Raw genomic sequence first — 27,361 nt, forward strand, 5'->3', positions numbered from 1 at the left:
ACTGGTGAAGGAAGATGGCATACGTGTTCCTTGTATATAAACACAGAGGAAGACGATAATTCAGTTCTTCACAAAAAAATTCATTATCGCTAGATCTGTGGTGGCAGTCGCAGTAATGTGTTTGTAGCTGCCCTGCTTCTTGTTGGATCTCCGTTCTTGAAATTGTATAATTTTAATTTTTAGCCATCTCTGAAGATATGGCCCTTGCATTTGCTTCTTCATTGCGCGTTGCTGCTGGAAAGGGACCCCTTTGCAACATAAAGCCTTTTAATTCCAACCTAACTGCTACCATAAAATTGCCTACTCAGAGCAAGTTTTCATGTTCTGCAACTCTGACTACCGACAGAACTCAGGTTCATTTCATCGTATTCTACTCTTCTATTTCTATGCATACACCTATCATCATCCTGCAGACTAATTGCTGTATTAGGGTTTTCAGGCATCTGAGTTTGATTTAGAGAACAAAAAACATAGTCTGTTGAACACTATTCAGGACACTCAACGAGGCCTGGTTGCAACTTCTGACAAACGCTCTGAAATTGAAGAGGCTCTGGTGAGCTTACAATTTTCTTTATTCCAAGCATCCTCTTATTTCCCAATGTTATAATATGGAACTTCTCTCCTCTTTTTAACGGCTCTTGTTTAGATGGTTGGGGCATATCAGTGGAAGCAAAAATGATTACATATTTATGTGCATATGGCAGGTGAGTGTGGAGGGATACAACATGGGTGAGCCAATTAATCTTGAAGAGTTGGATGGAACATGGCGCCTGCAGTATACTTCTGCTCCTGACGTACTAATTCTTCTAGAAGCTGCTGCAAGACTTCCCTTCTTTCAGGTGCTAATAATGAAAATGTAAATACAAATGCTTCCTCTATGGTTGTGCAGTATTTTGCCTAATATTTTGGTGTGAACTGAATTTAACCACGTGTTCATTTTGTTAATTAGAAATAAAAGATTGCTAAAAATTCTCAGGCTGAGTTGATCTTTGATTTTCTGCCATTTTTATACTTTGTCAAATATGAATATTGCTTTGCTTTAATTCTTTTCATCACAATATGATTTCAAATTTTAGGTCCTGATTCAATGCTTCATATCACAACTTTGTTATTAACAGCTATGAGATTATGAGGCCTGGCTTGCCTTATGTTACAATTTTGTCAATGTCACTTGATTGATAGATTTATTATTTTCTCATTGTTGTTATTATTTTTTTGATTGATTTAAATATCTAAAATTTGATAGCTTCTGTATCATAAGATTGTGCATGAATGTGGAAGTAGGTTGGGCAGATCTTCCAGAAATTCGAATGTCGGGATAAATCTGATGGAGGGGTCATCCGTAATGTTGTTCGCTGGAGTGTTCCAACATTGTTAGAGGTAAGCTTCCACCTTTGTTTCTTTTGCTCTATCTTGAATGTTAAATCAACTCGTGCCATAATAATATTTTGTGACTTATCAACACTGGATTTTTTGAGTTGATATTCGAAATTTTGACATAACTATTTCCTGACTTTATTGTCACAGTATTTTTTGTTCAGTCATATCCATGAATATATGTTCTCTCTCCCCTATAATAGCTTTTATATATATACAAATCTTTTCATTTACAGGAACAAGAAGGTGCTACTCTGGTTGTTTCTGCAAAGTTTAATGTTGTTTCTGTTCGTAATATCTACCTTCAGTTTGAAGAGGTCAGCTTCTCAGCCCTTCATAAAACGTGACTTACAAAAGGTTGAGGTATATGACCTGCAATGTTTCCTCTTAGCCTGTATGATTCAGAAAGCAGTACTTGCAGCATTACTTGGTCCCTATGATTAACCATTTTTTTCCATGTTGGACATAGTTTTATGATCTGAGTAACCGAAGATAAATGAGGTAGAAAGAGAATAATATATCAGTAGGAAAGTGAATGCCTCTAGGTCTAGCAATCCCAACCACATTACTATTGCTGTTGATATGCCTAACAATAATGCAAGCGCTTTTCAATCAGAAGGCCTGGCTGAGTTTATAATAAGTGCTCCAGCCTTCATTATCTTCTTGAATAACCTGTCAGGGTGTGTTAGTTCCTTGCGATAAATGCTATCATACCCTTGTAACATTTATGCATACGATCTGAAAGTAAGCCACATCTTGAGATCTATAAATTTGTTGGTCATTTAGATGAGTTGGTGAACCAGGAGATTTTCTTTCTTTGAATTTTTAAGTGGTGCATTGTTATCTTATTGGTACTCACAAAGATGAATATGGTTTTGTTTTAACCGAAGACTGAATTGTATTTGCAGATTTCTGTTCAAGATATAAACATCAGTGAAGCGCTGCAAGCTATAATAGCTCCAGCAATACTGCCACGGTCATTTTTAAGTTTACAGGTACTTAAATTTACTTCACAATGCTTATTGCATGAAATCTTTGGCCTTTGATATTTGGGTCCCAGGTGTAGTTGATATCAAACCCCCACTCCAGTTACGAAGTTCTCTACTATTTGAATCCTCAACACATAATTAATTCTGCATAAGTATTTCACTGCTAGCACATGTATAAATATAAATAATTCTGTGTAATTTAAAGAAACTAATTTAGTGCTAATGAAGTACCTTTTATGTGGCAACCAACAATGGAGAGCTTGTGTTTGAGAGTTGTGTTGATGTTTATATGCAGATATTGCAATTTCTGCGCTCATTTAAAGCTCAAATTCCTGTAACAAACCCAAATCCGGGCAGGTAATTATCATTAAATTCTTTTGTATTTCTAAATCTATGCTTCTTGTATGCACATGTGAAAATTGATACACGTATTACAGGCGATCAGTTGGAGGACTATATTACCTTTCCTACTTGGATAGAAATATGCTTTTAGGTCGTGCAGTTGGAGGTGGAGGAATATTTATTTTTACCAAATCTCAACCTCTTCACTTGTAAGGCACAAAACAACTTCAATTATTTGATTAATCGCTTACTCCTACTGACACTTTGTAAGTCAAAAAAACCCTTGATTTGAGAAGTAAAAGGACCGGGAATGGAGGCTCGTAGCTTCAAGGAATTGAAGCAATACTTTTCACTGTAGATTGTCCAAGAACTGCAAAAAAGCTTGGCTCTGCCCAAAAATAAAGAAACGCCCAATACCCTTGACCTTTCCTTGTCCTTTGATATCATGGTGTAAAAAATAAAAAATAAAAAATAAAAGAGGAAAAAGCTCATAAGGTTATATTTGCCCAATACTATGTTCCATTTCTTCTTCGAGTGCTCCTATTAGAATTGTGTTTTTGATGCTGTATATGGCACCAGTAATAGTAACATTAACATATATTGCAAACGATCAAGGTCTTCCCCAAAATATACTTTCTCAACTAAGATGATCAATTTTCCAATGATCCTTCCTTCAAAATTAATGTATTCTGTGAAATGTGATCTTGGAATTGATAACGAAAGTTTGCGTAGCAAACGATTCAAATGTTTCCTTAAGGGCCTCATAAGCCTCGGAGCGTGATGTTGCCAGAAAATTAGATCTTTCATCAATGGATGGTTCAGACACCATGCCTAACCTTTACCAATATATTCACAGCCTTGTCAATTGACATTTCAACCTGCATTCACATCAACCCAATGAATAATTTAAAATAAATCAACCCAATATATTCACTAGGCTATGGTTGTGCGTATAAGTATATAACGGCAGTAATAAATTGTCGGATAATGCGATTGCCCTAAAGATGGGCTTTTTCTTTTACCAACATACATTGTATAATACATGAATAATTTTATGGAAACCATAGATGAAGTTTGATATTCTCCTTTAGTCCCCAAAGTTTCTTTAAGCTCTGTTTTCCACCACATCTACTTTATCTTCGCTGCTCCCTAACATTGATACTATTTTGAGCTTGCAGAGTTTAAATCAGCTCCTGCTGTTAGTGGCTTCCCAAAATTAAATGAGTTATGTTTAACTTGAGACTTCCTTCGCTTGTATGTCAATGGAAACACAGGTTCATTTTTAAGCCCCTCTGAAACAATGGGTTTACCAAAGAGTTTCTCCGAACTTCTGACCCTCACATCAATCTGGCCCTTAATTTGATCTGAAGAAGGCGACACTTCTGTTTCCTGATTACTGATTACTACATTGGAAGTTCTTGGGACCACGGTTGGAAAGCTTGGATTGACAGTTTTATGCTTTTGTTGCATTGGTTTTATCTGCCAGTGGCACATTCCTTCATAGCACTGAATGTTAAATGGAAAATTTGTCAAAGGACTATCAGGAATTCCTTTACTTCCTGTTCCACAAAAATAATACCTCTTTGCACCCATTGTATCCATTAATGACTCAGATTCGACATTAACACGCCTTCCCACATTGCTTTTGGATAGTGTCTGATCTCCTAAATCAACAGCATCTTCTGATGATGGATTCATTTCCCTCGTTACCATTCTTGTTGAAGTAGAACTCTCTGAATATCTACTGATTCCTATGGCACTTTCTTGCTGATTCAGTACACACCAAGGCTCCTTCCCAGTCCTCTGAACTTCACCATCACCAACTTTCTGTTGTAGAAAAGGGAATTCACCTAGAGCATGTGCCTCCCTGAAGAATACAGATGCTGGTAAGCAAGATACTTTGCCATCAACCAAAGTTTTGCCACTGCCCAGCATGATTGATTGTAGTTGCCTCTGCATCACTTTTGAATGTTCTGGTGCGATGGAAGGAACCCTTGGTACTACTTTCAGCAGACCTTTCGGCTCAGATCTATAATTTTCAGACATGTCCACAGCAGTTAATTTTGGATTGTGATTTTGTAGTGAACTTTCATGAGATGCCTTTAACTTGAGAAACCCCTTTGCATTGCAATTTGGAGTAACAAATTTCATCCTTTCAGCAGATAGAGAGGGAAAGATATTGTTAGCTGGGCTACTACTTAAAAGCTTCATTTTCTTCGACAAATGGTGCACAGGTGTAACACTGCTAGTCTCATCACCTAACAAGTCACTATCATCAGGAACTGTATTCAGATCAAGCAAATTGTTGCTCACATGTTTTCTCCTAGTCTTCCATGTATGAATTCTTTCCTGAACACCAATGCTCATGTCACATTGATTCCATTGCCTGCTCATGTCTTTGAACATTTCCACCATTTTGTCATGGTAAGATCTTAAAGAATGATAATACATTGTCCTCTGCATAAATTGCAAACATTCTCTGAAGGAAGCCACCTTCCTAGGATAGAATCCACCTTTCAATCTCTTGAAAAATATATCTACAGGATTGCCAAAACACATATCACTACCACCAAGAAGCTCCTTCATGGTCAACCAAAAAGTCTGCTGGTCCACAGCTGGAAGGTATGCTGAGAGAAAGAACCTTTCTTCCTCTGTTAAACATGAATTCCATGTCTCCATAGATAATATTTCCCTTAAATCTGGCAAATCATAAAGCTCATATGGTATATTGCACAGCTGCCCTTCCACCATGCCAAGCTCACAACCCACTTCTGCCAGCTCATTATCATCCTCTGAGTCCACATCCGGGACTCTGCTCTTTTCCACCTTCATGTCTTTACCATTGAAGCTAGAAATTAGTTTAAAAAAGCTACCAACTTCTCACTGGCTAATCTCCAGAATGCCTGATAAGATAGAAAGGGTTATGAAGTCTGTAGCCTAGCCAGGGCAAATTTCCATTGTGAAAATCTGATTTCCAGAAGAATTGCCCTGGAAATAAGGCACATTTTTAGCTATCAAACTCAATATGACTATTTCACAATTTCTAAAAATCCAATTCCTAAAATTTGACTCAGGGATGTTCAATGTTAACTACATAATCTATAATTTGCTTGTTCTCTGTTCTCCCTGGGGGCTAGTTTCTAACTTTGCTCTTGGGTTTCTTGCGTTGCTTTGTTGTGTATAGTTTTGTTGCTGCTATCTCGTCCCCTATCTTGCATTTGTGAAGATAGTAGAACAAGATAAGCTTAGGTTATTTTGCTGTTTTGACCTTTCTTTTTTAATATACATTTATTTACCAAAAAAAAAACTATGGTATTCACACAGTTGACCACGTATCTATATATTTACATGATAGAGCAGCTGTAATAACAGACCTGCAACTTCCAAAAAACTTAATAATAGAAAGATCAAATATTCTAGTGTGTTTTCACTGCATAATTTTAATCAATTTATAACCATTGAAAATTCAAAACTTCACCAATCAATTATCTGTATCTTCACGTTGTCTGGTAATTAAGCTAATCAAGTCAAGACTTTGAAATCCAAAATCCAAGCTCTGACTCCTAAGTAGTATAAAGTCTACACACTAAAATACCACTCACAAGAAATGCAATGAATGATTTACTTACACAAACCTCTCAGATCAAACAGGTAATAACTCTAGGCCACAATTCAAAACCAAATTCTAGTAGTGACAAAAAAATTATGAAAAAAATGCTACAAGAAAAACTCTCAAATCTAGTAAAGAATTATATGATTGTCATCTTGAACAACCTACAGCAATTTATAAATATTACAAAAATGAAATGAGTATGAATCAACATCATAAGTGACAAAATATGAGTACATCAAGCCATTGAATATAATTTACCGGAAATTAAGGTGCTCACCGAAGCGCTTTCTATTGTAACCAGAGAATCAAGAAAATCGGCAATAGAAGTGAGGAATTTGAAGGCAAATTGAAAAACGAAGGAAGAAAGAAGCAGCAATTGAGCAGAAAGAATAGATTGAATTCTGAGTGCAGATACTGAGCTGAACCCTCAATAGTGGAGTGAAGCGTTAGAATCGCGTTTTACTTGGCAAGTCTTGAGAATTGCAGCAACGCCATTACCTTTATTTCCTTTTTTCTCTTTCTGTCGTTTCTTTTTAACATTTCTTTCTACTGTTTAAAGCCGTTTCAGGCGTGAGCACGTGAATGTGAATAGACATCAAAGGTTCTTTTATAGTATCAAATATTAAATATTCATTAGTTAATTTTTGTTCGACAAACTCTCTTATCTTTGATTGACTGGTGATCTCAACGACGGAGCTTTTTGAGTGCGATTATCAGTTTGTATCCATAGAATTTGAAATGAACAGTTTCTACTGAGCTCAAGTTCTAACACTGGTCAATGATTTCAAAATTTTTTTAAACTTTAAATTCAAATATTAATATAGGAGAACTAAATAAAATTATCATAATTTAGAGACATAAACAAAATTGATTTATTTTTCAGGTGTTAAATGGATGTTTTCAAAATTTTAATTTAATACTAAAATGATTTTTTACCCCTTTTTGAAAAACCCTAATCCCGTATCAACTAAAGAATAATACAATGTACCTTATAAGTTTTAAAATTTTAAATTTTTATAAGAGTAAAATAAAATTTTGTTATATAAAAATAAATGGATATTTTATCAAGTAAAAATAAATTAAAATTTAATAAATTTTGTATCAAATTTTTAAAAATATATGGTATACTTTTAGTTATGATATTTGTTTAATCGAATATTGTTTGCTTTATTTGAAAAAAATAAAAATTTGAAAGTACCCATAAAAATTCCATATGTTAAAGATATTACGTTGGCCTTGAATGAAAATGTCAGAAGAACCCATAGAAAACCTCACCAGCACCTGTTAGAACATGACCAAAAACCCCCCAATATGCGCGGCCCACGTGATTTGTTCAAAACCCCCTCGTGTACTGAAAACTTACCCTAAAACCCCCCACCATGGATGCACTCGTGACCCGCACGGTTTAATATCACAGATTCACCCCATCTTCTTCCCTTACCGCGCGATTCATACTCTTTTACTGTGTTTGGACACCCAGAACCGACATTTTAGCATAACCGCTTCAAATAATACGCTGCAATTAATCTGAGCAAAAAGAAGAGAAACGGCTGGGCAACCCCTGTCAGGGCCTGCGACATGAGTTCGAACAATACCTGCAATCCTTATGTCCATCTGTCGTTCTTTTCATCACGCGTCTGATAGGAGTAAGTTATGAATTTAATCGTCTTGGTTTAATTGTTGTTGCTTGGACATGACAAGACAATTTGAGTGTTGTTCTTCTCTAGGGCCGATCGGTACAATCCGCAAGGCGTTGAACAGGTGCGGGAAAAGGGTTGAAGATGCCACAAGAAAAGTAGAGGCCCTTGCTGATCACGTCTGGAATCACCGTAAGTATAACCCTATTAATGCCACATTTGTTAGCTTCTTTTATTTAGTTGTTTAGAGTGTTATGAAGATTATTATTAGCATATCGGAAATGACTACGTATTGCGATAGCCTCAACCCTTTTGAAGTAAGCGATCACCTTTACTTCACCTACAATTTGTCTTGATTCAGTTTGCAGTAGGATAGTGCCATTTTGAATGATAAGGGTGTTGTCCATAAATGCTTGTGGAGAGCATAAGTTATTACTCTCTACTGTTCATTTTGTAAAATCAGGTCAAATGGATTAAGTTAGATTGCTCGGGGTCTTGATGGGTGGCCGTTTGGTTGGAGGGTTCTATTGGTATTCCCACTCTAAGCTTGAGTCGCAAGTACTTGGGATTTAAAGTTTCAATCTTTTATCTCAAGCCTTATGCTACTTCCTGCACCAAAACTTTATGGTTATGCATGGATGGAGCCAAGTACATGGCTCTGGAGTTGGGTAGCTTAATCTATTATCTTAGCCTCAATGCATACTTTTGTTTCATTTATGTATAATTTCTCCATTGTGGTTTGCAAATTGTATCTCAAAGTGCTCTTCTATATCCTTTAATCATTCTTCCGATTCTTGGAGAGTGATTATGTTTCTGCAATGTGTTATTGCATGATTGACTTTGGGGAAGGCCCACCTCTTTATTGTATCCTAATCTCTCATTTTCTTCATTAGACCTTTTAGATACAATTAAAGGAAGGACTGTCTCAGATTTTTATTGTGATATCTATGAAATTGTGCCACGAATAGTCTTTTGCAAGATATGAAATACTGCAAATGTTTTGCCAATTGTAATTGCTCAGGAAAAAAAAAATTTCTTGGCGGAAATCATGAACACTTTTTGATTGCTTGGTAGATTTCGACTTGTAATTTTAGCTTTTGTCAATAGTCAAGGTCAGTCCTAAGCCCAGTGATGTAGCAATGGCAAAGCCTGCTCAAGGGACAAAAGTGCTAACAGAAGGAGAGCATGAGAAGGTGTTCCAGCAAGAGTTTCAAATATTGCCAGGAGAGAAGCTCTTAAAGACGTATGCTTGCTATGTATCAACTCCCACTGGACCAGTGATTGGCACGCTTTATATTTCAACTAAAAGAATGGCGTTTTGCAGTGATTATCCTCTCTGTTATTATTCTTCCTCAGGCAGCAGGAGTGGATGTATTACAAGGTAATACCTTCAGTTTTTGCTTGGACTCAGTGGAATTTTGCATAAATTAACCTATAATTTACATCCTGAACAGGATACATTTCAGTCATTCATACTTTGCAATATTAAGTGGTTTGTTGGTTTTAAAGCCACAATGTACACTTTTCCATGCGAGTAGGCTGGAATCTAATATTTCATTTTCCTTTGTTGAACTGTGTGACAATACATAGATGTTGGTGGATCTTGATAAGTTGAGAACAGTGAATCCTTCTGCAAACAGATTGAACCCTTCTGAGAAGTATATCCATATTGTCACCAGAGATGGTTATGACTTCTGGCTTATGGGATTCATATTTTACAACAAGGCACTCAAGACTTTAACTGAAGCTTTGCAGCACAACCTTGGCTGTTCTGGTGGAAACGGAATCATATAAGTCCAACAAGTTCAAGTGCATGGCAGTTCTGTCAATTCCACTATACACCCAAATTGTTAAAATGATTTGAATACATCTGTGAATAATGCTAGTATTGAGTTGACAGTTTGTTTAGAAACTTGTACTTTTCTTTCTGATACAAGCAAATTATTCTATGATAAAAGAAAATTCGGTTTTCCTGCTGTTGATTCATGCTGTATGTGGCTGTACCTGTGTTTATTTTTTACGAGATGGTAAGAATACCATTTCTCTTGCTCCTGCTCTCTCTTTGAAGGATTTCCTTTGAATAACAAGCTGTAAGATTGCTCAATTAGTATGGGAAAAAAACTCACTTCTTAAAATTATAAAAATTGAGGTTGGAATAAAATTATTAGTTTTCAAAATTTAGAATAAATTATATATTTTTTTAATATTACTGATACAGTGATATTTATACTTCTATAACTAATAAAAAATGGAATAAGGGGTGAGAATAAATCTTTAAAAAATTAGGGTGTCAGTCTGGAACAAACTATAGAAATAAGTCGCTTGGCCTTCTCCTTTTGCTGGTCTGCTTCTCTTTTCTCTCTTATGTTCTTGTCTCACCATTTTCCGACCCTTTTAGGCCCATGGCTTTGTAGTAATTGGAATTGCTCCTCGGCCCACAAGTGGGAAGTGAAATCAGTTACATGAAGGTACAGGCTATCGGCAATTTGGAATTCTAAATGGGCCAAAGGACTATTTCCCACCCAAACTATGTTGAACTCTCAAAGTTCCCCCGGTTAACTTTGAAATTATCATTTACCCACCCATAACCGATTAAATTTAATGGAACCCTAACCCCTAAAAATTTAATGTCACTTTTCTCCCTAAAAGTTTAAAAACTAACATTTTATTCCCTAAACCAAGTTTGAAAGATCACATTTCCCCCCTTAGAGTTTAGTTTCAAAACCTGTTCATTTTCTCCCACGCCATCACCGACCATCTCTCCTTTCTGACGGTTTCTCTTTCACTGACAACCCATCCGACATCGAGAGATATCGTCTGGGAAGAGAAATCGTTTTCCCAGACGACGAAGATGAGATCGATCAATCTCATCTCCGTCATCTGGAAAGATGATTTCTCCTCCCAGACGACGTCTTTCGACGCCAAATAGGTTGGAATAGAGTTGGGGTGGGTCGTTGGTAAAAGAGAAACTGTTCGGAGGGAGAGATGATTGGCGATAGCGTCGAAAAAAGTAAACGGGTTTTGAAACAAAACCCTAAGAGGGAAATGTGATCTTTTCAAACTTGGCTTAGGGAAAAAAGTTAGTTTTTTAAATTTAAGGGGGGAGGGGAAATGAAATTATATTTAAGTTTATTTTTAACATTAAATATAAAATAACGATTTTATCTTTAAAATTAACAGATTTAAACTATCATAAGTAGGTAAATGAGATTTTCAAAGTTAATAGAGAAGAACTTTGAGAATTCAGCATAATTTGGGTGGGAAATAGTGATTTGGCTTTCTAAATAATGTGATTATTGATCAGTTAATTGAAAAATAGCCATTATTTATCACATGTTTAAAGGGATGAAATTGGATTTTACCCAAATGACCTGCTCCTACCGAAATGAGGAATAATTGCATGTAAAAGCACTTCATGTTAAAGATTAGATATCTGATGTTAATGAGGTAGCGTGAGGAAGATATTCACATGGTTAGTTTTCAACGCCACTTTGAGAGAATAAGACTGGGAGGAGAGATTCCTCCTCTAGTTATCTTACATGTTTGTCCATTATTAACAAAGACAAAAAGTTGAAAAATCAACCTATCTTCACCTTTCTGCCCATCCCAAATTACCGATAATAAAGGGAGTTGGCTCACTTTACAAGGAACACTCTTCTATTTCTAATCCATTTCTTTACCCTCTCTTCAACCTTCACGACTCATCAACCATGGCCTCTTCTCACCTTTTTTCCTCTACCCTGTTGTTGCTTCTTGTAGTCGTCTCTGCCCAGGTGCTTTTTCTTTTATGCTCTTTTTACGATTTTCTTTCTTTTTATATTTCTATTTTCTTTTTCACTTTGGTCACTGTTTATGTGCCATACCAGGTCTGATCGATTTACTCCGAACGTTATTATTAGTTTAGATTCAATTATTTATTAATAAATGATTATTATGGTATTTTATTTTCAGTTGATATAAAATATAAGAACTTCTAGTAAAATATAAATGATATTAGATGAATAAAAACTTGAAGCTGAGGAGGCAACTTAGCATATTTGATGATCTAGTTGTAATTTACATAGTCAATATGAGGGAAAAAAAAAAAACCATGAAATTTATATGTCCAAAATTTTGAGATTTGTATTATTAATGTTACTATTTTGGTTGCTGATGGTGGTGGAGCTTCTCATAAGTTCTCTAACAACTAAACTAATTATAAGATTAAATTCGTGGTAAACTTGTGTTAAATCATAGTTTTGTGCTAGTTCTGAATACCCTTTCTTTAGTTATAATGATCGAACTTCCTAGATTACTATAATTTTTATAAGAAACAAGAAAAATATATATTTTAAAGAAATTCTTTGAATTTTGGAAAATTTTTCTCAGATTACTATGTTTTTAAGTTTTAAAGGTTAATATTTGAAAATTGGGTGTTCTGTTGTTTGTTACCAGGCTTTTGTAGAGAGAACAGTTCACCAGCTCAAGCTTAACTCTCACATTCTTCAGGTGATCCAAAGCACATATTAATGAAAAAAGATCTTGCTTTCTTTATTTTATTTTGTTTATTTACAATTTATTAAATGTTGGGTCTCACCATGTACATACAGGATTCGATCATCAAGCAAGTAAATGAAAATCCCAAGGCAGGATGGGAAGCTGCTAGAAATCCTAGATTTTCCAATTTTACCGTGAGTTTCAAACTGGAGGTCTTGTTTGTGATAAATATTGAAGGGTACAATTATGAAATATCTTTCTTGATGCATAGGTTGGTGAGTTTAAGTACCTTCTTGGAGCCAAACCAACACCCAAAAAGGAACTTTTGAGTATTCCTGTCGTAGCTCATTGCAAATCGTTAAAATTGCCAAAGACCTTCGATGCAAGAACCACATGGTCACAATGTAGCAGCATTGGAAGAATCCTAGGTTTGTTAATTGCATGCTTTTCTTTTTTCCCCGTCTTGATCTTTTGAATGTGGCTCTGATGCTTTCCATTTTATGTGTCAAATGCTGGAATGATTTTCATATTGCAGATCAGGTAAATACTTTTTCCTATATAAATGAATGAGTTGTGTAAAGTCTTACATGTTTTGGGTCTTGGTGATTAAGGGTCATTTTAGTTCTTGTTGGCCCTTTGGTTTATGTGTCTACATGTGAATCAATGTTATAAATTATCAGCTGTTTTGGGGTTTTGGTGATTCAGGGTCATTGTGGCTCTTGTTGGGCTTTTGGTGCTGTTGAATCACTATCTGATCGCTTTTGCATCCATTTTGGCATGGTAATTGAAACTTCTCTTGAACAACCCGACAATATTTTTTGTCCTTTGGGATTTGTGTATGTTTGTTATAAATGATATTCACTGTCACTATATATTTCATGGCAGAACATATCTCTATCAGTCAATGATCTTCTAGCGTGCTGTGGCTTTTTGTGTGGAGGTGGTTGTAATGGGGGCTATCCAATTTATGCTTGGCGATACTTGGTCCACCGTGGCGTTGTCACTGAAGAGGTATTAATTTGTTGTTTTCGGCAATGTTTTACTTGTTTCACTATTTTCCATATGTCACATCAGATTGTTTCATAATCTCCTTACTAATGTTTAATGAAGAGTATTACTTTATTTTTTACTAATTCTAAATTAGGGCTGATATGTAAAAAAACTTACAAAATTTCTTTGTGGCAGTGTGATCCATACTTTGATGATATTGGCTGTTCACACCCTGGTTGTGAGCCTGCATATCCTACGCCAAAGTGTGTGAAGAAGTGTGTCAATAAGAACCAGCTCTGGAACGACTCAAAGCGCTACAGTGTTAGTGCATATAGAATCAGCTCTAATCCACATGATATCATGGCAGAAATTTATAAGAATGGACCTGTTGAGGTTTCCTTCACAGTTTATGAGGTAAACCATCGCTTGCCCTATATTCCCGTGTCTGTATTTGCGTCGATGTTTGTGGGCATGAATCTTTTCATGGTCAGATTTGCTTGCATATGTTGCTGTATTTTGAAAAATTATGAACCAATATCAATCTACTTCCTGTTGTTCTCTCCTTTCATTTATCTTTAATTTTGTGCCATGAAAGATGCCCCCTTCTTATGAGTTACTAGTATCTTTTAAACCAGATTCAATGTCTTTGAAAATACACATGTTATTTGATTATAACAGGTTTCTTTTTTTTTAATCGTTTTGCCAGGATTTTGCTCATTACAAGTCTGGTGTTTACAAACACATAACTGGTGATGTTATGGGAGGTCATGCAGTTAAGCTAATTGGGTGGGGAACTAGTGATGATGGAGAGGATTACTGGGTATGCTGAAATTTCCAATCATGTATTTCTAAATTTTGTGACCCTACATTACTACTTATTGAGATGATGTCTTGATCAAATACTCTCTCTGATGCAGCTTCTTGCCAATCAGTGGAATAGAGGCTGGGGCGATGTATGTTTTCATTAAAGAATTTTCCACTTTAAATGATTATTTCACTGCATCAAGATTCTGTCGTTTTAGTCCTTAATTTCTGTTTATGTTTGCGTGACAGGATGGTTACTTCAAGATCAAGAGAGGAACAAATGAGTGTGGCATTGAAGAGGATGTGGTTGCTGGTCTGCCGTCATCGAAAAATCTTGTGAGAGAGGTTGTCAGCATGGAGGACACTCTTGAGGATGCTGCAGTTTGATCGCAGATTGTTGTATCATCAAATCCCCTAATTCATACATCAGAACTGTCTGTCTAAGCATGAATTAGCTGCATCTATGCCTTACTTAAATATGCAAATCACAGTTAAATGATTCTGTATTTTAAAATGGAAACGATTGTAATATTTATAGTTTATTATCAACTTGCTATAAGTCAATGTGCTTCATTTGATGTTTTCTCTAATACGTTCGTCCTTCTTCATTCTCTGGCAAGGTATGTTTTGATTGGTTGGCGAATCAAATCCAAACAAAGATAAACTTGAGTTTAATTTGTTCGAACAATTTTTGGATGGGTTCAAGCTGAGACTATTTTTAGTCAAGTTGACTTGTTTTAAATTGAGTTCGGACCCGTTTGGATCCACCCTGCTTGTTAAAATAATTATGTCCAACCCTGATGAGTGCAAGGAAGTTCAATGGCAGCCATTATGCCGAGACCCATGCGCCTTGTTTATAGCCCATTCACCCTTCGAGGTAAGTGGAATAAAACACATGCCGATAACTATGTTGACCAGAAAGTTCAACCGAATTAATATAATTTTCCACGTGCTTTTCAGTTTATTAAAGTCATGAGATTCATCAGAACATGGACTAATTTACCCTTGCCTATGGTTTGGATTGGGTGGGGTTACAGGTTCCAACACAAGTTTATAATCTATCGAAGCCAATAAAAAAACCAGAAGCCATGAAGCCCGAGGAAGTGAAGGAATAAAAACACAGAAGAACACGTGGTTAAAGAACTGCCACTTCTTTATAAAAAGGTGGTTTGAGTTATTTATTTATTTATTATTTTAAAATTATCGAAGCTCCAAAATCCAAATATAAGGCCCACAGTTTTCCGGGGAGGTCAACAGGTTTGGTGTTGAAATGAGACGGCCTTGCCCTTCTAAAGTTTCGGAAGTATTAAAATAATTGTTGAGATGACAGTTAGCAGGCCGACAAAATCAATTGAAGCACGTCACATGAGCAGGCCACCGGATTCTAAGCAGTGTTGAACTTTTGCAACAGAAGATTAAGGCGGGTTGGTAGGTTTGTGATGGGCGCATGCATCCACAGCCAGTGGAAAAGAATAGCCACTGCAGTAGGCAGGCACGTTTTTAAATTTAAAGACAAAATCAACTATAAAAAAAAAAGAGAAATCTTCTCGACACACGCCTTTCACGTTGTTCTGTCGGGAGTAACCCTCACCCCACAACTCAGTTTTACTCCTATCTCTACCTGAGTCTTGTTGATTAGATGAGTTGTTTCTATTTTACTCTTATCACTTTCTTTCTCCTTCACTCTTTCTAAGAGAAGCATGCTGGCGTCGCATTCGATTAACAAGTTTTAGAATTAAATGATTTAGTAGTTGGAATCTTGTGACTAGATAATATAATTGGTAGGAGATAAATATAGTAATTTTTAGGAGTTTGGGTGTTTGATTCCGATTACTCGTAGTGAAAAAAGTGTAAAATTAACAAAGAAATGTCGATGCCTAAAGAGCCAGAGCAGGTGATGAAGATGAGAGGAGGATCAGTTTTGGGCAAACGAACCATTCTCAAGAGCGACCATTTCCCTGGCTGCCAAAACAAACGCTTAACTCCTCCGATCGATGGTGCCCCCAATTACCGTCAGGTTTCTACCCTCCCCGTTATCTTAATAATTGAATGGTTAATAACTCGTGCTAATTGTTTTTACAATTCTTGGTCTGATAGCAAATATCTGCTTTTGCATCTCATTTTTTTTTTAGCAATGCTATGTGTACCCAATTTTGGTACACAATTTATGTACATAATGGTGTGTCATCATACAATTAGGTGATTTTAAAACATGTTACCATATGATAAAAAATATCCAATCACATGATGACACCTCATCTGTGTACACAAATTATGTACCAAAATTAGGTACATATAGTTTTATTGTTTTTTTTTTTTATAATGATTTTGCGGAATCCATTAACTGGAATGATACGAAGCTTAACTGATTTTCCTACTTCTTTAATATTTTGTAGTTGGTTTAATATTTAACTGGTTAAATGGTTTTAATTCCATGTAATATATTAGTTTATTTCTCTGTTTAATTATTACAATAAAATCATATGAACACATTTTTTTAATACACAATTAGAATTATAGATAATAAATCATTAGGTGATTTATTGATTTTAAATAAAAAATAAAGTAATAACAAATCATATGGTGGTACATCATCTATCTACACAATTGAGTACTCACAAGTGTGTATCCATAGTATTCATAGTATTGCTCTAATTATTAGCCAAATCAAGTTGGTAAATATCTTCTTGATTGGTTAATGTAACAGGGTGCGACCTTGCTTATTCTCTTCTTAAACCAGAACAATATACTTATGCCATGTTTGATATTATCGAATTAGACTTCTAGAATTGAAGATGTTACTTGAATTCCATCCAATTTCAGTTTTATAGCTCAATCCTGTGGCAGATGCAGCCTGAGGCTTTATTAATGTTAACATTCAGTTTGAGGTACTGGGATTTGCAAGTTTTTTATGATACACTCTGAAAGCTTTATTTGCATTATTTAATCTGCATTGTGGTCCATGATTTTCTTCACGTAGGTCATTTTGATGTGGATGTTGCTCATGCTTGATTAGTTGTATATTGTATCACTTTAGATTATTGATCTTTTTCATAAGGAAATAAATTCTCATGCATATTTATATTTTATTTATTTGACTTGTTTATTGTTACTGCAGGCTGACTCATTACGTGTTCATGGTGTTGCAATTCCAACAATTGAAGGAATTAAAAATGTTCTTAAGCATATTGGAGCCCAAAAAGATGGAAAGAAAGTGCATGTTCTTTGGATTAGCCTTCGTGAGGAACCGGTAAAACTATTTGTTGCAAAAATATCTTTTTATGTTGATATTTACGTGGTCATAGTATTATGATTTAGTTGAAATTTGAGCTTTGCATGACTGTGATAATATGTGATCATCATTTAGGCATTCATTATATATTTATATTCAAATCACATAGAAAATTAGTTTGTGAACCGTCAATAAAATTTACTTCCGTGCTATTGCTTTTGAAAATCACGTAAACTTCTGAAGGTAAAACCAATTTAACAGCTCCTTCTGTGATGTCACAAGCTACTTGTGAGAAACCAGATTATCTTCTTCTCTAATGCGTACCTGTTGTTGCTAACGCTTCCCTTCAGGTACTATCACTTGCAAATTTTATTGAGTTTCTCAACCATGATAGACATATGATAACTCAACCAATAATTTCACTGATCGTTAGTATGTCGATGTTTATTTAATACAACATTGTCTTCTTGAAACAGGTAGTGTACATTAATGGGCGTCCCTTCGTTTTGCGTGAGGCAGAGAGGCCTTTTTCTAACCTTGAGTATACAGTATGTAATTCTAAGGAAATTTAACCTTCACATACATAATTTTTTTTAATTTATACTTTTACATAAATTAGCATTCTAGCACTTGTAAATTGGCATATGTTTGCTTCTTTAGTGACTTTGTGATATTAATATAAGAAAATATTTTTTCTTGGGTTGGACAACTAAACCAAGATAATATAAAACATGGCATGATTTCTTTCATATGTTATAATATATTGTACTTCTGTATGTGTTTGTAAACTTTGACCTTGGTGTGCTACTTTATATTGATAAATTATGGTATTATGGGACTTTTATGAGTATGTAATGGTTGTGCTATTCAGGAAGATTTAGGGGATTATGTAATGGAACATGCAGTCTAGCTAACATTATGTTCCATGTATAAATGTGCATGGACTTACAAGCAAACCCATGTACTAAGGTCCACTAGTGAATATCATAGCTTACATTTCTTGCAAATCGGTTGTGTCTTTTTGTTTTGAATCAGGGAATCAACCGGGCTAGGGTTGAGCAAATGGAAGCTCGATTGAAAGAAGATATCTTGATAGAAGCTGCAAGGTACCCTCTTTGTTCCATCGCTTTGTTAGTCTTTTCCCGCATGAGTATTCATATTTGTCTTTCCCATCAGTTACTCTTTCTTTGCATGATCAAAATTTATTTGAACATCTGACACAACAGATACGGAAATAAGATCCTTGTCACTGATGAACTGCCAGGTGGTCAGATGGTGGACCAATGGGAACCAGTATTGAGTGATTCTGTGAAGACACCGCTGGATGTATAGTATTTTGAACTTGATTTAAATTTTTGCAACAAGGAAACTTATTTATCTACCACCTTACTTATGGTTGCAAATTTGTTTCTTTGGTGCAGGTGTATGAGGAACGTCAGGTAGAAGGTTGCCTTGTTGATTATGAACGTGTTCCTATAACTGATGAAAAATCACCAAAAGAGCAGGATTTTGATATCTTGGTGAGTTTTAATGATTAAATCTTATTTTCAACCTTCTTGATTGGTAATTTATAATGCTTCTTTTTCTTCCATTAATTTAATTATCTTCAATTTCCCATAAAAAAAAAAATTATGAATATGAAGCTTATTTGCTTATGTGACTGATGAATTAACCTTTGTGATTTTATTGACTATTTGCTACCACATTTGCTGTCTACCTTTGGAAAAAATGAAGATTCTCCCCTCTTTGCTATCTTTCAATCTCATTTCTGGCTTGATAAGTACTTATTTTTCTGTTTATTTGAATGATTTGTTTGTGTTAGGATAGAGAACATTTGTCCTTATCCTATAGGTTAGACTTTATTATAAAAATTGGTAGTTAGGTTATCAGAGGGAAGGGAGGAAAAATTGGGTTTTGTGGGCAGCCTTAGGGCTGATTGTGAAAGGTCTCTGACACTTTGAATGGTTGGAAATGGGAGGCCTTGGAGTCCTTGAATTGTCCTGATTATCCGTTTGTAATCCTTTCTATCAATAAAATCTTTGTTATCTTACTCTTTTTTTTTTTTTTGGGATGAATAATGGGCTAGGTTCCTAACAGTTAGTAAGTTGCATTATGGTTCTAATCTATACTTTGCTGCAATTACGTTTAGTGTGCATCATCTTGTTCTGTACTTTTTCATCGAACTGTGCTATTAATCTCAATACATAGTTTGCATATCTGTTGGAATTGTTAGTGACTCTTGACTTAAATTGGTTTATGAGTTCTTGGACTTGCAAGTAGTTCTACTAAAGCGAAGGAATATGACTGAAAGCATGATAATAATGTGCCTGCTCTATCATTGCATTTTAAGGTTGATAAAATTTCTCAAGCCGACATAAATACAGAAGTAATTTTTAACTGTCAAATGGGACGTGGACGGACTACAACAGGGATGGTGATTGCAACATTGATTTACTTCAACCGCATTGGAGCTTCTGGTAACCTAATAACTTCTTCACTCAAAAATAATGAAGTCCTGGTAACCCAATAACTTCCTTTATTAAAAAATACTGCACCTTTTCCTACTATTTTTATAATATTCCATCACTGTTATCAACTTAAGACAACCCTAAAATCTTTTATGTTACTTCAGTTTTATGTTTAGGTTGATTTCATTGTTTCTAAACTTATTTGTCAACTTTGGAGTTGGCATCTCTCATCACTTATATCAAAGCTATTTATTGTTCTCAACTTGTTAAGTTTTATTTTTTGCCACTATCTTCCTTAAGTCAGTGCTGACATTGGTAATAGTTTATTGAATAGGCTTGATTTGAACATGTCATTGTGATTTCATCATCAGATGATTTAGTAATTAGGTCTAAAATTTATAGTATCTTATTAGAAAATGATATTATATAGGTATAATAGATTAATTTCACTAATGATACTGTATTCTAATTCAATATGTTCTCACATAATATAGGCATCCCTAGAACAAATTCAATTGGTCGTGTTTTTGATTCTGGTTCCAGTGTTGCTGAACATTTGCCAAACTCAGAGGAAGCAGTTCGTAGAGGAGAATATGCTGTCATTAGAAGCTTGATCCGGGTTTTGGAGGTATATACTGTTAGCTCCTGTTTCTCTTAATTTGAAATTTATCATTTTCTTTGAGCTTTTGAATAAGTGAAATGGCCTTTAGGGTGGCGTGGAAGGCAAAAGACAAGTGGATAAAGTCATTGACAAGTGTGCCTCCATGCAGGTATGGCTATCTAATTACCCTAAACCATTTAGGTATAGCTTCTAAGTTTTTGTTATTGTCAAAGTTTCTTCCATGCGGTTTGTTTGCATAGTAGGTTGATACTATATGTATTTTAGGTTTGTTTTTAATTTCATTCAGTGAACTTCACTGAAGTGCTTCTTTAATCGAATTACAGAACCTGCGTGAAGCAATTGCCACTTATCGTAACAGTATTCTGCATCAACCAGATGAGATGAAGAGGGAGGCGTCTCTTTCTTTTTTCGTGGAGTACTTGGAGAGATACTACCTTTTAATATGCTTTGCTGTATTCATTCATTCAGAGAGAGCAGCCCTCTGTTCTAGTTCTTGTGGCTATAGCAGTTTTGTTGATTGGATGAAAGCAAGGCCTGAGCTATATAGCATTATACACAGGTACTTTTATAACTGAATAATATGTAAAAGTTTACCTTTCTGATTTAAGATATCTGTCTGTCTAGACTTAAACTCAACCATTCACATAACTCAATTTAACTCAACCTAGTCTTAATCAAAATTAGTTGGAGTCACCTCCTAGCATCTTTTCCTTTCATTCTGCCCCATTCTTTGCCGTTAGTCTATAGGTTTCCAGGAATTAGATCTTTTTTACACTAAGGAAACATAATATATACTGTTTTGTTTCTTCTTCTTGTACCTACCAATTATTCAGCTCACTATTTAATGCAAGAGCATCAATTGTTCTCAGTTGAACTTGCCCTAGCTTATACTTGATACATACCACCTCTACTTTGTGCATTTGTATTCAATTTTTAAACTACCCTCAAAATTCTTATAGATATCCTCATTTCAGGCATGTTGGCATTATGGGACTTTCAACATGATCTTTATATTAGAATTTGCTGAATGTGTCTGTTCCTCTGCCAAATGTCAGAGTTCATTGAGCTGTTATCAGTTCTTGTAATCTTATTTTTACATAATAAAATCACATCACCTCATATCATGTCAGAAATGTCACTATTGATGATAATCCAACTATTATATTAGTTTTTTTGGGTTATTAATTAAAAATTAGAGCGCTTAGCATCATCTTAGTCAATGATTGTTGTTATATTGCATTATGGGTGATTCTCTTGCTGCAATTTCACTTTCTTATAGGTTGCTAAGGAGAGATCCAATGGGTGCTCTTGGGTATGCAAGTTCAAAGCCATCTGTCATGAAGATAGGTGAATCTGCTGTTAGCCGCCCACATGAAATGGATGTTGTTGCTGCTCTGAGAAACGGACAAGTGCTTGGAAGCCAAACTGTTCTCAAAAGTGATCATTGTCCTGGTTGCCAACATCCAAGTTTACCTGAGAGAGTGGAGGGTGCACCTAACTTCAGGCAAGTTCCTGGGTTTTCGGTTTATGGAGTTGCAAATCCAACTATTGAAGGTATTCGATCTGTCATTAGGAGGATTGATAACTCTAAAGACCGTTGCCCAGTTTTCTGGCATAATATGAGAGAAGAACCTGTTATCTACATCAACGGGAAACCATTTGTTCTCCGTGAAGTTGAAAGACCTTGCAAAAATATGCTTGAGTACAGGGTATATAGTACTGATTTTTCTGTTATATCTAAACTTTGTTGAACTGAAAGTGTGTGGACTTTGCTTTATGCAGTAAGTTTCATCTGCTTTACAGTACAATAGTGCCGGATGCTATGAAAAAATGATACTAGTTTTGATCAATATGTGAAGAAAATTTGTATTTGAAGCCACACCTAGCCCTTACATGGTCAATGTGTTTTCTGAAAATGCATGGCCTTTTCAAAGAATTGTGCCCAGTTAGTTTTGGGTCCAGCAAAACAAGGACTTTATATGACAGCACTCATATTTTCTGTCTGCTTCTCTGCATATCACTCTAGCCATGTTACAGATGCAGCACCAACAATTATTTTCTGTAACCAGGAAAAGTACAAGAAGGACACATAAGTTTTTTGTTATTCTATATCTAAAGTTCACTATAGTTAACATCGTGTGTTTGGCAGTTATTGAATGGGCATTTTAACAGAGTTATATTAATATTAAGGATATCTTGAAGTATTTTGGCCATGACCTAAAATTATTGAACAAGTTTGGCTTCTAACTTGAATTTTGAGTGTGTTGTTTTCTTTTTCCTTTCCAACCTCCAAACCCGCCCCACACCCCTCATCCTTTTCAACCCTAATTGATGAAGTTGAAATTGATACCTACATTTAGGGAATTGATCGCGAGAGAGTGGAGAGAATGGAAGCTCGATTAAAAGAAGATATTCTGCGAGAAGCTGAACAATATGGGGGTGCTATAATGGTTATTCATGAAACGAATGATGGGCAAATATTCGATGTTTGGGAAAATGTGAGGTATGACTCTGTTCAGACACCACTTGAGGTATTCAAATGCTTAGAGGATGATGGTTTTCGCATTAAGTATGCACGTGTGCCAATCACAGATGGTAAAGCTCCCAAGACTTTGGACTTTGACACACTGGCAATGAATATCGCTTCTGCTTCTAAGGATACTGCTTTTGTTTTCAATTGCCAGGTTAAAGCATTTACATGCTAATTAAGACTTTCATTGTGAATTTGCATGGAGGTGTTCATTATGTTCTATTATTTGTCTGCCGAGCCTGTGTATTTTCTTTCTTATCTGTATTTTTTTCTGTTTATTTATTTCATTTTCACAGATGGGTAGAGGAAGAACAACTACTGGTACTGTTATTGCATGCCTTCTGAAGCTTCGTATTGATCATGGGAGACCTATTAAAGTTTTACTTAATGATGTGGTCCATGAAAAATTGGATGGTGGTAGCTCAAGTGGTGAAGAAACCGATGGCACTGTTTCTGCATCAACCTCCAGTAACACAAAAGTATGTACTGAAATAGATGAAGTCCATGCATTTGACATGGATGACATCCTGCTGTTGTGGAAGATAACAAGATTATTTGATAATGGAGTGGAGTGCCGTGAGGCCTTAGATTCTATTATCGATAGATGTTCTGCTTTGCAGAACATACGGGAAGCTGTTCTGCATTATAGGAAGACATTCAATCAACAGCATGTTGAACCTAGGGTTAGGAGGTTAGCATTGAACCGTGGTGCAGAGTACTTGGAGCGGTACTTCCGTTTAATTGCCTTTGCTGCATATCTTGGAAGTGAATCATTTGATAGGTTTTGTGGACAAGGAGAATCAAAGATGACTTTCAAAACTTGGTTACGTCAAAGACCAGAGGTCCAGGCAATGAAATGGAGCATAAGATTGAGACCAGGGCAATTTTTTACTGTCCCTGTAATTCCTGTTTTCCTTACTAATATGGAGACTTTAGGGCTAAACAGCAGATAACTTCTCAAATTTTGTTGACTCTCTCTTTTGTTACTTGGAAATACTTACATAATTAACTTCAATTTTTTTAACGCAGGAGGAACTGAGAGCACCACATGAATCTCAGCATGGAGATGCTGTGATGGAGGCCATTGCAAAGAACCGTAATGGCTCTGTCTTGGGTAAAGGTTCAATACTGAAAATGTATTTCTTTCCAGGTCAGAGAACTTCCAGCCACATACAAATTCATGGTGCGCCACATGCTTACAAGGTATTTTTCTTGGGGGTTATATGTATAATGAATGGCTAATAGTTTCTGCTAAGATTGACATGACATATATGATGTTATCAAATTAAACCCAACCTCTGAAAGATCCAATTGAGATGCTTTAAATGATGCTAGCAGTCTCTAAATTGTTATACATCTTGTGCATGTTCTTGGATGAATGAGCACTATCATAAACCAAACGAGATGATGCTCATATGTTGAATTTCACATTGGAAACCACAATTGCTTATTTATTTAATGGATTCATAATAATTTTTCTGAGGTTCTGTATATTCTTGCCTGAATGGGCTGGAGGTCCATTTTGGCTGTCATTTGATTGTCTGGTTAAAGTAATCTATATGGTTACATGCTAGTTTGAAATTCAGAATTTTAAATTCACATGGATGCACACATCCACTTGAACATACATAAGACTCTATCAAATGTTTTTTGGGAGAGGAAGTTGGTATGAAAAAAATTTGGGATTGCTTGAAGCTCAAAACTTTTACTTGCTTCAGGTGGATGGAAACCCTGTGTATAGTATGGCAACTCCAACAATTGCCGGTGCTAAAGAGATGTTGGCATATTTAGGTGCCAGGCCCAAAGCTGAAGGATCAATTTCTCAGAAAGTGATATTGACTGATCTGAGAGTGGAGGTGGTTGTTTACATTAATGGCACACCGTTTGTCCTCAGAGAGCTTAACAAACCTGTTGATACACTCAAGCATGTGGGAATTACTGGTCCCATGGTCTGTCATCGTTAACATGTCTCTTATCATGTGAACCGTAGTCGGCCAAACAAGAATATTTCTCAACTCTCTTTCTTTTGAAATATTTTTCAGGTAGAACACATGGAGGCACGGCTAAAAGAAGATGTATTATCTGAGATCAGACTTTCTGGTGGTCGAATGCTTTTACATCGTGAAGAATATAATCCAGCATTAAATCAGTCCAGTGTCATTGGATACTGGGAAAGCATTTTTGTGGATGATGTGAAAACACCTGCTGAAGTATATACTGCTCTAAAAGATGACGGATATAATATAGCATATAGAAGGATACCATTAACGAGAGAGAGGGATGCTTTAGCTTCTGATGTTGATGCTATCCAGTACTGTAGAAATGAGTAAGTATCCATAACTGAACTGCATACTTTCAGTAAGGGGTTTTTTTTATTCATAATTGTAATTGTAATCACTTGACTTGGTAAATGTTCGACCATAATATTTCAGTTCTAGAATGCTCCAGCATGTGCTCGTTTATATGACAACTGAAAGTTATTTTTCTTAGGTCTTAATGACATCGAATTACTTTTGTCCCCTTGAATTAAATTAAAATGGATTGACTTTTTTTTTAATTAGAGAGTTTCAAAGTACTTATGAAAGAATGTTGGGGGAATTACTTTTAAGGATTTGTGGGGATGCTGATATTTTTTCTTTGATTAGTCTATGCATGATTTAGGAAGTATGGATTTCTTTTAGTGTTCTTCTCGACATATTCCTTCTTGAAAAATGTTATTCATGTCTGAGAAATGTTGTAAACTAAAACTACGTTTGTTTATAGCTCCGCAGGGTGCTACCTTTTTGTGTCACACACAGGGTTTGGAGGAGTTGCATATGCAATGGCAATTCTTTGTCTTAGACTTGATGCTGAGGAAAAGTTAGCATCAAAGGTTCCACAACCTTTGGTTGGTCCACATCTCTCTCCAGCGTATGAGGAGAACTTACCTTCCCAGGCATCAGATAAAGAAATGCTTAGGATGGGTGATTACCGTGACATATTAAGCCTTACGAGAGCACTTGTCTATGGTCCACAGAGCAAAGCAGATGCTGACATTGTTATTGAACGGTATGTATCTCAAAAGAGGGAAAAAAAGCATCTAAGTAATGTTATGTAAAGGAGGAAAGTTATAGCATGTTGGGGGTATTTTTTTATTCAGTCTTTTTTTTATTTTATTTCTTCTCTTTTATTTTGACTAAGCATAACAATACTCTTATAAATATATATTTTTTTGTCTTGGGTAATTACGCATTTAATATAAACTCTTTCCATTTTGTTGGGGAAGGTGAGTATCTTTGGAGCTAAAGGTGCTGAATTTGTTCCTTCATTTTATAGATGTGCAGGCGCGGGTCATTTACGAGATGATATTCTACATTTCAGTGAAGAACTTCAGAAGTGTCCCAATGATGATGATGATGAGCAACGGGCATACCTCATGGATATGGGTGTCAAGGCCTTAAGGTTAGTTTGCATGCCTCAACAGTTGACACTACTTAAACCAAAATTTCCCTTTTGTCTGGGCCTTGGTGAATACTATATATTTCCTTAGTTTGTCTTTGCATTAAGCGAAATCATTTATCTGTGGTATATGTAAGCAGTTGGTTGTATGCAATTGCAGGCGATACTTCTTCCTAATAACATTTAGGTCCTACCTCTACTGCACATCCCCTGCTGAGACAAAATTTGAATCATGGATGGACGGGAGGCCTGAACTCGGACATCTCTGTAATAACCTTAGGATTGATAAGTGATTTTCAGCATATAGACATAGTGATGTATGTGATTTTGTAGAAAATTCAAATGTATTTATATACAGTTGGCTACGTATCTTATATCTCCATTATTAGCCTCTCTCCCTTGCCCATTTCTGTGCATGGTCCCAGGCCAATTAGTGTCAAATATAAGCAAGTAAGTTAAGGTTTCACAACTGTGGTGAAGACTTGAGTTGGAATCTTTTTCCTAAAATTTTTAATGTTTCATCAATTTTGTTAATTCTTGGAATCTTGAAAAGATATATTGATTGTTAATAATATATAATCTGATGATTTGTACAAAGTTTAAGTGATTATAAGAAAAAGTTAGTTAAGGACTATATGGCAACCAAAATAATGAGATATTTGATATATTAGAAAAGAAAGTAGGGGAGTTAGCGATAAAAGTGGTTGTGCTGTTTCAAATTGATCCTCCATATCAGGGGTCAACCATCACTAAGTCACTGGAAAAGTGGTGGCCTTTCCTGAATCTGCTCTGAATATTAAAAAGTTCACTTACTCTTTCTTCCAAAACTTGGTTAATAGATAA

At 35.6% G+C, this 27,361-nt stretch overlaps 5 protein-coding genes across 10 annotated transcripts; 4 read left to right on the forward strand and 1 right to left on the reverse strand.

The window, feature by feature from the left end:
- Position 1: 1 nt before the first annotated feature.
- LOC123223503 (probable plastid-lipid-associated protein 10, chloroplastic) lies at positions 2-3,218 on the forward strand. 2 transcript variants are annotated; one of them, XM_044646663.1, is made up of 8 exons: positions 2-353; positions 431-553; positions 705-839; positions 1,285-1,380; positions 1,614-1,694; positions 2,286-2,372; positions 2,662-2,723; positions 2,804-3,218. In XM_044646663.1, exons 1-8 carry the CDS (start codon positions 198-200, stop codon positions 2,919-2,921), a joined length of 858 nt encoding a protein of 285 aa, XP_044502598.1. In that variant the 5' UTR covers positions 2-197; the 3' UTR covers positions 2,922-3,218. The 2 variants fall into 2 exon arrangements, with proteins under 2 accessions (XP_044502598.1, XP_044502599.1); XM_044646664.1 differs by having other exon boundaries at positions 5-353; positions 440-553.
- A 447-nt stretch (positions 3,219-3,665) lies between these two features.
- LOC123223502 lies at positions 3,666-6,980 on the reverse strand. 4 transcript variants are annotated; one of them, XM_044646662.1, is made up of 2 exons: positions 6,599-6,980; positions 3,666-5,611 (listed from the first exon to the last, which is right to left on the reverse strand). In XM_044646662.1, the coding sequence occupies exon 2, from the start codon at positions 5,538-5,540 to the stop codon at positions 3,870-3,872; it is 1,671 nt and encodes a 556-aa protein (XP_044502597.1). In that variant the 5' UTR covers positions 5,541-5,611; positions 6,599-6,980; the 3' UTR covers positions 3,666-3,869. The 4 variants fall into 4 exon arrangements, with proteins under 4 accessions (XP_044502597.1, XP_044502594.1, XP_044502596.1 ...); XM_044646659.1 differs by having other exon boundaries at positions 3,666-5,696; XM_044646661.1 differs by having other exon boundaries at positions 6,580-6,980.
- A 706-nt stretch (positions 6,981-7,686) lies between these two features.
- Positions 7,687-9,928, forward strand: LOC123222857 (GEM-like protein 2). The gene is given in 5 exon segments (XM_044645842.1): positions 7,687-7,967; positions 8,049-8,150; positions 9,066-9,314; positions 9,317-9,339; positions 9,549-9,928. Coding segments are annotated over 5 exon segments (618 nt in total). The 5' UTR covers positions 7,687-7,927; the 3' UTR covers positions 9,753-9,928.
- Positions 9,929-11,478: 1,550 nt separating this feature from the next.
- LOC123222402 (cathepsin B-like protease 2) lies at positions 11,479-14,818 on the forward strand. The gene is made up of 11 exons (XM_044645149.1): positions 11,479-11,731; positions 12,393-12,446; positions 12,548-12,628; positions 12,706-12,862; positions 12,970-12,974; positions 13,140-13,214; positions 13,320-13,445; positions 13,620-13,838; positions 14,131-14,244; positions 14,342-14,377; positions 14,478-14,818. Exons 1-11 carry the CDS (start codon positions 11,669-11,671, stop codon positions 14,613-14,615), a joined length of 1,068 nt encoding a protein of 355 aa, XP_044501084.1. The 5' UTR covers positions 11,479-11,668; the 3' UTR covers positions 14,616-14,818.
- Positions 14,819-15,430: 612 nt separating this feature from the next.
- Positions 15,431-26,900, forward strand: LOC123223695 (paladin-like). Of its 2 annotated transcripts, XM_044647017.1 has the most exons (19): positions 15,433-16,245; positions 17,347-17,478; positions 17,937-18,008; positions 18,496-18,566; positions 18,687-18,786; positions 18,882-18,980; positions 19,811-19,937; positions 20,423-20,556; positions 20,639-20,698; positions 20,874-21,109; positions 21,830-22,259; positions 22,911-23,234; positions 23,377-23,979; positions 24,110-24,283; positions 24,799-25,029; positions 25,123-25,406; positions 25,844-26,128; positions 26,396-26,521; positions 26,679-26,900. In XM_044647017.1, exons 1-19 carry the CDS (start codon positions 16,096-16,098, stop codon positions 26,809-26,811), a joined length of 3,771 nt encoding a protein of 1,256 aa, XP_044502952.1. In that variant the 5' UTR covers positions 15,433-16,095; the 3' UTR covers positions 26,812-26,900. The 2 variants fall into 2 exon arrangements, with proteins under 2 accessions (XP_044502953.1, XP_044502952.1); XM_044647018.1 differs by lacking the exon at positions 24,799-25,029 and having other exon boundaries at positions 15,431-16,245.
- The last annotated feature ends 461 nt before the right edge of the window (positions 26,901-27,361 follow it).

Source organism: Mangifera indica, chromosome 8 (assembly GCF_011075055.1).
Source record: "Mangifera indica cultivar Alphonso chromosome 8, CATAS_Mindica_2.1, whole genome shotgun sequence".
NCBI classification, from domain to species: Eukaryota; Viridiplantae; Streptophyta; class Magnoliopsida; order Sapindales; family Anacardiaceae; genus Mangifera; species Mangifera indica.

What these genes read in the sequence shown, in the direction of transcription:
- LOC123223503 (XM_044646663.1), top strand. Translation starts at nt 198, where the DNA reads ATGGCCCTTGCATTTGCTTCTTCATTGCGCGTTGCTGCTGGAAAGGGA. An exon ending in CAAGACTTCCCTTCTTTCAG is followed by an intron (nt 840 to 1,284) that starts GTGCTAATAATG and finishes ATGTGGAAGTAG; the next exon opens with GTTGGGCAGATCTTCCAGAA. An exon ending in TCTACCTTCAGTTTGAAGAG is followed by an intron (nt 1,695 to 2,285) that starts GTCAGCTTCTCA and finishes TTGTATTTGCAG; the next exon opens with ATTTCTGTTCAAGATATAAA.
- LOC123223502 (XM_044646662.1), bottom strand. Translation starts at nt 5,540, where the DNA reads ATGAAGGTGGAAAAGAGCAGAGTCCCGGATGTGGACTCAGAGGATGAT.
- LOC123222402 (XM_044645149.1), top strand. Translation starts at nt 11,669, where the DNA reads ATGGCCTCTTCTCACCTTTTTTCCTCTACCCTGTTGTTGCTTCTTGTA. An exon ending in CTAGATTTTCCAATTTTACC is followed by an intron (nt 12,629 to 12,705) that starts GTGAGTTTCAAA and finishes CTTGATGCATAG; the next exon opens with GTTGGTGAGTTTAAGTACCT. An exon ending in GGAATAGAGGCTGGGGCGAT is followed by an intron (nt 14,378 to 14,477) that starts GTATGTTTTCAT and finishes TTTGCGTGACAG; the next exon opens with GATGGTTACTTCAAGATCAA.
- LOC123223695 (XM_044647017.1), top strand. Translation starts at nt 16,096, where the DNA reads ATGTCGATGCCTAAAGAGCCAGAGCAGGTGATGAAGATGAGAGGAGGA. An exon ending in CTATATAGCATTATACACAG is followed by an intron (nt 21,110 to 21,829) that starts GTACTTTTATAA and finishes ACTTTCTTATAG; the next exon opens with GTTGCTAAGGAGAGATCCAA. An exon ending in TGGGAATTACTGGTCCCATG is followed by an intron (nt 25,030 to 25,122) that starts GTCTGTCATCGT and finishes AATATTTTTCAG; the next exon opens with GTAGAACACATGGAGGCACG.